We start from the raw sequence: 10558 nt of genomic DNA, 5'->3' as shown, positions 1-10558 counted from the left end.
GATGTGTATAAGAGACAGATATATATATATATATATATATATATATATCTGAGCTCTCCGGTTTGTTCCATTGATCTATTTGTACATTCTTTCACCAGTACCATCCTGGCATGATTATTGTAGTTTTACAGTAAGTCCTAAAATAAAGTAGGGTCAGGTGAGCAGCATCTCCAACTTTGTTCTTTGTCATTGTTGTTTTTGCCTGTCCATATAAACTTTAGAGTCTGTCAGTGCCCACAAAATGACTTACTGGTTTTGTTTTTTGTTGTTGTTTGTTTGTTTGTTTGTTTGTTTTTGTTGTTTGAATTGTGTTGAATCAACATGGAAAGAACTGATATCTTAACACCCTAGTCTTCCTATCCATGAGCATAAAATCTGTCTCCATTTAGTTAGATCTTCTTTGGTTTCTTTTATTAGAATGTTACATTTTTCCTCATCTAGATCATACATATTGTGTGATTTATGCCTAAATATTCCTTTCTGATGAGATTTAGCTTTAATTTTATGATGTATTTTTATGTATGACATTATATTCTCAAAACAATTTTATGAGGTAAATTTTATTGTTATCTCCTTTTATAGATAACAAAACTAAAATTCAAAGAGCTTTAGGAACCTGTTTGTTCCATATCACCCAGTTAATGAGTGGTAAAGTTGAGATTTAAAGCTAGGTGATTTGATTTCAGAATACCTGCTTATAATAGCGAGAGAATAATGCTACCAGTATAATACATATAAAATCATGTTTAAAATTTAGCACAAGATACTTTTATTGCATTCTACTGGTTTGTGTTGGATTTATCTATGACACATAAGTAGAAGGAACTCAGACTTCTTTTTCTTCCTCCTCAGAGACCAGAAGACCGGCCACCCTTCTCCAGACTCTTTGGTCAACTGGCTGAAATCGCAGAATCAGGACTTTAGTAGAGACTCACTGCCAGGCCATGAGCTGCAGGTGACTGAAGGCAGAGTGTCCTCCTTTCATAGAGCATTAAAAACTGCCACCAGCCTAGGACTCCTGGAGGCAGCTTGGCCTGTAGCACTGGCCCCTGTGATGAATGCAGCCTCCTGACAGAGACCTGCAGCCAGGTCACAGGCAAGGGGTTGGCCACCAAGCTGAGAGCAGGCCAGCACAGCAGCAATGTCACTGTGTCCTCTCTGGCCTCTTGTCACCTGAATGCACAGACCTCAGTCTGACGGCTTTCAGGGAGCACTTCTTGCACCTCTTAACAATAGGCAGAGAAGGTGTAGGAGCTCAGATTCTTATTTTTAACATTAAGCACGGATCTAAGGCTATGGTTCCGGGGATTTTCATTTGACCCAACCACACAATATACCAGTATATGGGGGCCAAGGAGAATAAGAAGCATGACTCTTTTTCTAAGAAAACCAGTGAGTTGGTTAAGGCCAGGAAGCATGCTTGGTTGCTGTGATGCAGTCAGCCGCAGTTTCCTGCAGTAGATGTACTGAAGCAGCTGCTTACACCAGAGGCCGGATGTCCTGAGAAGCAGCTTCATGAGGCTTCACAGAGCACACTGCCTCATCACTCCCTGGAGGAGCTTGGATGGATCGGGATGGACCATTTAGATCCCATGATTGGACCATGAGGTATCAGATGTCTAGTCAGGAATAAGAGGGCATCTGAGAGGACCACCTCCCCCCACCCAAAAACAAACAAACAAACAAACAGAAAAAAGGCATTACCATGCTAATGCTCCCATTTTGTATCAAGTCATGCAAGTGACTGTGCCTCCTCTTCTACGCAGAGTGCTTAGGAAATGATTATTTCGGAATCCTCATCATTCCAGCCACTGGGAATCAGCCCCCTCTCTGAATAGTACTACCTGCATCAACAGGGGGCAGCATTGTGTTGGCCAGTGTGGTCTTACAGAGAGTAGTTCTAAAGTTGAGACTTCAAGTCTCCCAAAATTCTAGGAGAGGGATAAGAACTTTGTTCTTGGTTAAACTATTTATATGGAAACTGAGTCAAGCACTGTGGTGCTTCCAGGATATACAGGATGTCCAACTGTTGACTGAGTTCTTGTATGGCAAAGTAGATACATATACTGAGCTACAAGCCCTTCCTGGGGAATGCACCTGAGTTCACATCAATTTAGGAAGATAATATTATTTCCCCCATTTTAAAAAGCCAAGAAATGTGCCCAAGGTGACAGAATTGGGAAATATAGAGCTGAAATACCAGCCAAAGTCTGACTCCATTGCAGAATCTTTGTTATTTTTTTTAAATATGTATATTTTTAGTTGTTGATGGACCTTTATTTTATTTATTTGTTTATATGCGATACTGAGAATCAAACCCAGTGCCTCACACATGCTAGGCAAGCACTCTACTACTGAGCCACAACCCCAGCCCAGAATCTTTGTTTTTATTCAACACTGCCTTCTACTGAGAGTGAAAGGGATTGCAAAGGAGATCAAAAACTGGAGAAACCCACAGACTGCCCATAAAGAAATCAATACAGCACCAATGAGGAATGCTGCTTATGCAGAGACCACTCAGTGGACCATGTGGAGCTCCAACTTGAAATAGGATCTTCGCTTTCTTCACCTTCATCCTCATCTTGATAATGGTTAGTGACTTTGTAGTTACTCAGTTAATTAACCCTTTAATTTTTCCTGCCCACCCGAATCACATTGCATGAAGCCATTTACAGATGAACTTCAAAGTAGATCCTACCGCAGAGGGATAAATATTTCCCTTAATTATCCACCCCAACTTTGAGCTGCAGTCTTCTTGGACACTTTGTATGTGGGGGTATTCCCTGATATAAAACAAACTTGCTTTTTCTCCAATGTTCAGTTTAAACTCTTAGAGAAATTATCAGATAGTGTTGCAATCAACTCTTTTGAATTACGATATTTTTGGCTGGCTTGAGATTTAGATGCATAACTTTTAACCATAATTATTGTGAAACAGAGCCTCAAGATAAAATTCTATCATTCAGAAGATGATCTTACTCAACTTATCCACAATCGTCCCTGTTTACATTTTAGCATTTTGTGCATTCTCTTTGGAACCCTTAATTAGAGACCATTTCTGGGACATTCAGCCCTGAAGGAAAACATCAGAATGGACTGATCTCTGTGGTTTGGCTTAGAAAACTTTCCTCTGCATGGCATTATCTTTTTTAAGCTCAGAGTCGTTGGGGCTTCAACTGAACACGTGTACATCACTCACCTCCCAGTGTCCTGTATTGCAAAACGGGCTTCTTGTCAGATGATTTTCCCTCTCACATATTGAAAATGGTGCTCTGCATTCACAGAGAATTCCCTTATACAAGGTTTTTGTTTTAGTTGCATTTTGTAGATTTTGAGTCTATGTATCTTTTTAGACTATGTATTTATACTTAAGTCAGATGACTATTTATTAGTGTACAGTCACTGTTAGTGTTCAAAATAAAAATGTTACAAATATATCTTACCCTTTTTAGAGCACACAAAGTTGCATATGTGCAAATAAAACTGTGTTTTAATAAATGTATCATTCATGGCTTAAGTTCCAAATTTATCCAAATGGTAAACTCTTAAAAGTTTTACACACACACACACACACACACACACAAATGTTACTTGGAGTGGCAAGTGCCTATAATCCCAGCAGCTTGGAAGGTTGAGGCAGGAGAATCCCAAGTTCAAAACCAGCCTCAGCAACAGCGAGGCACTAAGCAATTCAATGAGACCCTGTCTCTAAATAAAACACAAAATAGGGCTGGGGATGTGGCTCAGTGGTCTAGTGCCCCTGAGTTCAATCCCGGGTACCCACCCTACCCCACCCCCCAAAATTGGCTACCTTGTTTTATCTCCCCCCAAAAAGTATATCATTCAAAACTATTCATTAAATGTGGACCCTCCAATGCTTCCGATGTGTCATGCACTCAGCACAGTACACAGCTTTATAGAAACAAAGAATTTTGGCAGTCTTTACTTTCAAGAAACTGGGTCTGGTAGGGAAGGCATACAGCAGATATATAGACAAATAAAATTATAGTACAGCAATGGAAATATAGTCAAAGAAGAGAAGAACCCAGAAAGAAACTCAGAAAATAATAGAATTAATCAGGAGAGGGATAATATACTCAAAATGTGGTCCCTGGACCAGTAGCAACAGAATTACCAGTTTATGAGAGAAGAAAAAATTCTCAGGCTTCACTCTCACTTACTGAACAATAATCTGCATTTAAACTATTTATTTATATTTTGGTGCAGGGGATCATACATACATTAATGTTGGAGTAGCATTGTCATAGAAGATGAAATACCTAATTCAGTTTGAGAGATAAAATATAACTTTGTTTTGGTAAGTAAAATATTTGGGAAGCTGTTATCAGTTTGATGTTACTGGTGTGTAAATGTGTGTGTGTGTGTGTGTGTGTGTGTGTGCGCGCACACACACACGTGCATGCTCTGAAAGGGTGGTAAATTGAAACTGAGAATATAAATTTAGACATATTTTAAAAATCTAAGAAGGCAGACTTTTACACTGTAGGTAGAAATATCAATGAGCAGAAAGGGAAGGTCAAATTTGTTTTTAAAAATACATCCTAGCAGCATCGTAATGGGTAAACTTGTTAAAGGCAAAGCTGGTGGAAGAGACATCAGTTTGGAGATGATTTTTTCTCCTTGTTCACAGTACCAGATTATTGTTCATTCTCATTCACTCACTGTCATCTGCTGTGTGGGTGACATGTGGAAATTATAATTCAGAATTCCTCAGTCACTGCTGGGCAGCAATAAATAGCTATTCCCCTTGCTCTTAAAATTTCAGTGAAATAAAAGCTGGGCTGTTGCAGCCTTGATGTGTTGATCACTCTGTATGTTTCAGCTCACCACATACCTGTGTCCATTGCAGAGTCAGATCTTGCAGTAGGCATAGGCATAGGCAAGAAAGCCTGTGGCTTCTACTCAGTGGTTCCTAGGATTCGCCTCCAGGCTAACTCCCATGGATAAATAATCCACATGGAAATGTTCTAAAGTAAGTTGGAAGAACAGACATGCTTCTCAGAATATTTTTTCCCCCACAGACACCAATTCTCTCTGAGTCTCCCAACACACAAAACCATCATCCTACCATTCTGAGGAAGAGAGAAAATGTATGCCATTTGACAAGATGGGGAGTGTGGGGGTGGGGAAAAACAGAAGGGAAGGGAGGGAGCATATATGCAGAAGGAACTATGGATTCCCCAAGTACTCTCTCAAAGAGAGTTGGGAGTAGAAGCTGTATTTGCACAATAAACACAGATTTTTACATTAGAATGCATTTTAATTTGTTATGGCTTTATGGAAAATGCTGGAAATTTACTGTGCTAAAGCCCACTCCCCGGAGTCACCTCTTGATGCCAGCACTGTGTACGTGAGCAAATGTGCGTTTGAGTGTGCCCATGTGTGACCCTATCTACGAAGACTTCATGATTCTCCCCAAGGCATAATGTATTGATGGCTTGTAGGAGAACAGAATCATGTACATATTGTCAGAAGAAGTTTTAGAGATTATCTATTTCATAAAAAGTTGCTATTCACCTACTATGGCTCTGTGGTAGGTGCAGGGTCTAAAAAAATGAATAGGACATCTTATCTGTTGGGACCAAACCCGTCATATTCAAATTAGGATAATTTAAGGATGGCTCATTTATAAAATGACTCTTTAAATAAAACACGAGGGAGGTAGCAGCTGAGCAGTGTGTTACGGTTTAAATGTTTCATGCTGAAACTTAATCCCCAGTGCAGCAGTATGAAGAGGCTGGGTCTTTCCAAGGGAATTAGGTCATGGGGCCTCCACTCTCATGAATGGGATTAGTGCTCTTATGAAAAGACTGGAAGGACTCGGTTTCTTTATACCTGTCTGCCATGTGAGGACACAGCAACAGGTGTTAACTATGGGCCAGAGGGAGCCTTCCTCACATGACACCTGGTGTTCCAAGCCTTGATCTTGGACTTCCCAGCCTCTATAACTGTGAGAAATAAATTACCCAGTCCAACATAGTTGATTATAGCAGTTAAAAAGTCATCATCCCTAGGTCCAAGAGGAACAAGGAGGGAATGTGGTCATTTGAATGTGGAAGGTGTCCCTCAGAGAATGTTGAGAGGAGAGAGCTTTAGTAAGGGACAAAGAAGCCCAAGGCAACATCAAAGGGATGTGACCTGTCACACATGACTCCCTTCCTCCCATCAACTGCTGAGACTTCTGTTGATCCAACCCAACCAAAGCCAGAGGGCAAAAGGGCCCTAGCAGAGCAGTCCAGAGAGGTCAGTTTCTGGGCAGAGGGCAGGGTGAGAAGACTGGAGTGGTTCTGGGTACAAAGAAAAGGCACCTGGTCAAGCCAACAGCCCTTCCTCTAAGATGTTCTCAGGCTAACAAGAAAGTCCAACATGTAAACAAAAACATGTGACTCTTATTATTTGTGGATTTCATGTTTTGAGAATTTGCTTATATTGCCCTCAAATCAATATATGAGGCTTTGCTTTTTTTTTTTTTTTTTTTTAGCAGTCGATGATGACAGCTCTCCATATGACATTCCCAATGGCCTATAGAGCAATGTTTTCTCTCAGCTCAGCTCTCGGGCTGTAAATAAGTGACCTTTATGGAGTCTCGTTAGTGGCACATTTTTGTAATTTTTATTGGTGATTTTAGTGTTTAACATGACCCCAAAGTGTAGTGCTAAAATTATGTGTATTGTTCTCAAATGCAAAAAACACTGTGATGTCTTACAGGGAAAAAAAAAAATGTATTAGAAAAGCTTTGTTCAAGTAAGTCTATTGCTGTTGACCATTAGTACACATTAATGAATCAACAATAGATGTTAAATCAGGTTTTTCTTAAACAGAATTATGCAATAAAACAAGATTAAGTATTGATTGGTTGACAAAATGTTGTGACTAAAGGCTTTTAGGGAATTTAATACTGCATGTCTCCTACAACAGTTCAGTATTTGCTAGTTGAGTATTCACAGTAACTTCGTAGTACATGACTACTGAATAACAAGAAGAAACTGTAATCATAAAAGACTGTTTGGGTTACCTGATGGAAATATGGTCACAGAACTGTGAGACCACAAAGGACAGAGAGGGCTTCACAGAGGGACCTAAGTCTGAGCTGTGTATTTAATGCAAGTTCCAAGGAGACGAGGGTCTGGAAGGACATTTCACACACAGGAACCACAGTGCATAAAAACACATATTATTCCTATTTCTTCTCTTTACTATTTTTATGTTAGTACCAAGAGCCCTGAGACTGAAACCAACACATACCAGCTAGAATTATTGCAGTATTTATGGAAGAACCAAGTAGATTAAAATCCTCAGTCTCGAGGTTGAGACTCCCCACCCATCTAGAGCTACACCATCTATAGCTGCTATGAAGTTTCCAGTCCTTTTGCGTTTTCCCAAAGACTGATTTTGCATAGAAGGACCCAAAGGCTGAAACAAACAACACATTCATTTGCTTTTCTGTTTTGTCTTTCTTATAAGTGCTTTTTCACCTAAGATTATGTTTGATTTTTATAGCAATTTGGGGATGGCATTAGGAATGGGGTCTCACTTGATAGAAGAGAGAAGTGATACACAGAAGGTTTCACTGCCATGTCTGGGGCTGTAAAGCTACTTAACAAAAGTGAGATTAGATGATGATGATGATGATGATGATGATGATGATGATGATAAATATTACTATTATAGCTTCCATTTTTGAGCACTTATTATGTACCTGACTCTGCTTAGTATGTTACATTTATTATTTCATTTATTCTTCCCAGGGACCTAAGGGGTAGGTATAATTATTTTCATCTTAATTTTACAGATGAAAGGATAGGACTCAATGGAAATCATTCATAATCCTACAATTAGTAAGTGGCAGAATGGGGGCTTGAAGTTGGAGCTGTTTGTCCCCAAATTCCAATACTCCCAATCATTCTGTGGAATTGATCATAAAGCCATTTATACCAGCCTCTGAGAATACAGAAGCACTGCTTGCCTGGACCTGTTACATTGTTGCAATCTAAATCTACCTTGGCTACATTATTGCATTCCGTATCTTATTAGGGCTCTCTCAGACCCTCTTTCACCTGTTCTTATTCAAAATTGTTGGAAATAGCATTTGTTTAAATAAAGAAGTATTCTGGGCCATCAAGCTGTGTGTAAACCTCTGACCTTCAAGGGAGATCAGTCTCTTGAAGTGGTAGGAAAACAGCAAAATTAAACAAAACATAAACAGAAGGTATGCATTTTCAAATGACCTCAGAGAGAGGTTTGAACCACAAAAATCCTTAAATTTTCAACTAGAGCATAACAGCCACTCAGAATTCTGTGTGGATGAATTGAGTTCATTCACATACAGTGCTTAGCTTATAGTCTGCTCCAACTAAAAATTCAATGAATGTCAGGTTAAACTATAGGCTTTAATGAATTTTTTTTCATGCTCAAAGAGTTAAGCAATCTAGTTTCATGGGTTCTGGGATATCAGCTTTGGATAACTGTTTTGAACCTCAGTTCTTTCATCTATAAAATGAGGCAATTTGGAGCAAGTGGTCAGGTGTTATCTCATGGTTAATGTAAATTGTGTAACTGACTATCAGGTTTCTCATTTCCTGCTAACTGCGTAAATGTTTAGAACAAATATTTTAACAAGCTCGTAGAGGTTTTTTTTTGTTGTTGTTTTTTGTTTTTTTTTAGGGGGATTTGTATGTACATTTTGTTTCCATCTCTTATTTATACACCTTTCCTTAATTTTTTTTAAATTCAGATTTTAATTTTAATATAAAATATTCTTGCAACTTATATTAAGTATGTTTTTGGAATAAAAAATCATGTTAATAAATCCATAAATTGGAAGGAGGGAAATGCCCTCTGTTTTAAGGTATATAATTGTGATAAACAGCATGGATTTGATTTCACACCTTGGTCAAATTATTTTATCTGCTTTAGTTTCCAAAATTATAAGATGAGACAAATAATTATATTTTTATAATAAGATAATTTGTAAAAATTAAAAGATGTAATACACTTGGTAAATGTTAGTCATTATTATTTTTTCTTTTTATATATTTTTTTATTCTAATTAGTTTTATATGACAGTAGAATGCATTTTGACACATCATACATAAATAGAGTATAACGTCTTATTCATCTGGCTGTTGTTTTTATTATTATTATTAGTGTTTTCTCTCTCTAGAACCAATTCTCATGCTTCTTCCAGATACTCCATGAAGCAGTGTCTGTTGATGGTTTTTTAAATGAAAACCTAGATATCCTCAGTGATTTGATACTTATCTAAAAATAAGGCAATCCTGCGACACATGCAGCCACAATGTGTGGAACACAGCTTTCCAAGTGATGAAGCAATTCTCCTTTGATAGCCAGGATCCTGTCATTGCTGACGTGCAGCCTGGGGTGGGTGTAAAGGAAATCTGAAGACAATTGACAGAGAGCTACAAATTTAAGTGGCAAAGTATAAAGATTTCATTTTGCAATGTTCGTTCAACCATTTTTATTGAACTGCCATTATATTCCACTCTCCATGCCAGACTCTGAGGATGTGGCAGGAGCAAGACATACTCCACACTCTTAGATGTGATGGTTGATGGGTGGGATGAAGGCAAGTGTATCAGTAATCAAAAGCAACAACATAGTGGTATGCTTGAGGAAACTTAGGGGCTATTGGAGTTTAGCCTAAGGAATGCTAATCTGCCAGACACAGAGGAATGTTGGAGGAAGTAACATAACAGCTAGGGGGATACCAGAAGGAGGAGTAAAGTTAGGTAGGTAAACTGAGAGAAAGAGTGGAGAGGAGAGAAAAGGGAGAACAAAACATCCTCAGCAAGAAGCTTGGCTTGTGCAAAGGTCAAACCCAAGCAAATTTGGGGAACTAAAAGAGGTTCCTTTTAGGTGAGGCACAACATGTATGTTCACATGTAAGAGCCCCACAAGATAGATGCTGGATCAGGAAGACCCTGGGAGGCTTTGAAAGTGAGTTTGGGTTTCATCCTGAGGACAGTAGGGAGTTAATGAAGTACTTTAAGCCTGAGAAGGAAATGCCCTCTGTTTTAAGGACATCATGTAAAATTTCACATTCAGGGGATATTGACGTGCAACCAGTCCACTTCACTTTATAGATGAGGAAACAAGAGAGGCAAAGCCACTTGCCTAAGATTATTTTTCTGTTAGTTGCAAAACTAGGAGCAAAAGGCAAGCCTCTGGATTTCCAACAAGGTGGCTTCAAAAGGTTGAATTCCTTCCCCTTTATAAGTAAATAGAACTCAGGGGTCAGGGAAATATTTCTTCCTAAGATCTAGCCAAATACATATGTAATAGTCATTTTTTTTTCTAATTTTACTTATTTATTTTTGTACCAGGGATTGAACCCAGGTGTGCTTAACCACTGAGCCACATCCCCAGTCCTTTTTTATATTTTTTACTTAGAGACAAGGTCTTGCTAAGTTTCTAAGGCTGGTTTTGAGCTTGTGATCCTCCTGCCTCAGCCTCCCAGGCTGCTGGGATTACAGACATGCGCCAACAAGCCTGGCTTTTTTTTTTTTTTTTTTTTAAT

General features: G+C 38.7%; 1 protein-coding gene across 1 annotated transcript in view; it reads left to right on the top strand.

Moving 5' to 3' along the window:
- Positions 1-3502, top strand: part of Itk (IL2 inducible T cell kinase) — a 65535-nt gene extending 62033 nt beyond the window's left edge. Inside the window, exon 17 of the mRNA XM_015492675.2 lies at positions 853-3502. Within this exon, the coding sequence (XP_015348161.1) occupies positions 853-924 (72 nt within the window). The 3' untranslated portion in view covers positions 925-3502. The remainder of the gene's footprint in view (positions 1-852) is intronic.
- The last annotated feature ends 7056 nt before the right edge of the window (positions 3503-10558 follow it).

Source organism: Marmota marmota, unplaced genomic scaffold (assembly GCF_001458135.2).
Source record: "Marmota marmota marmota unplaced genomic scaffold, marMar, whole genome shotgun sequence".
Lineage (NCBI taxonomy): Eukaryota > Metazoa > Chordata > Mammalia > Rodentia > Sciuridae > Marmota > Marmota marmota.
This window is presented reverse-complemented; position numbering and strand designations above follow the sequence as displayed.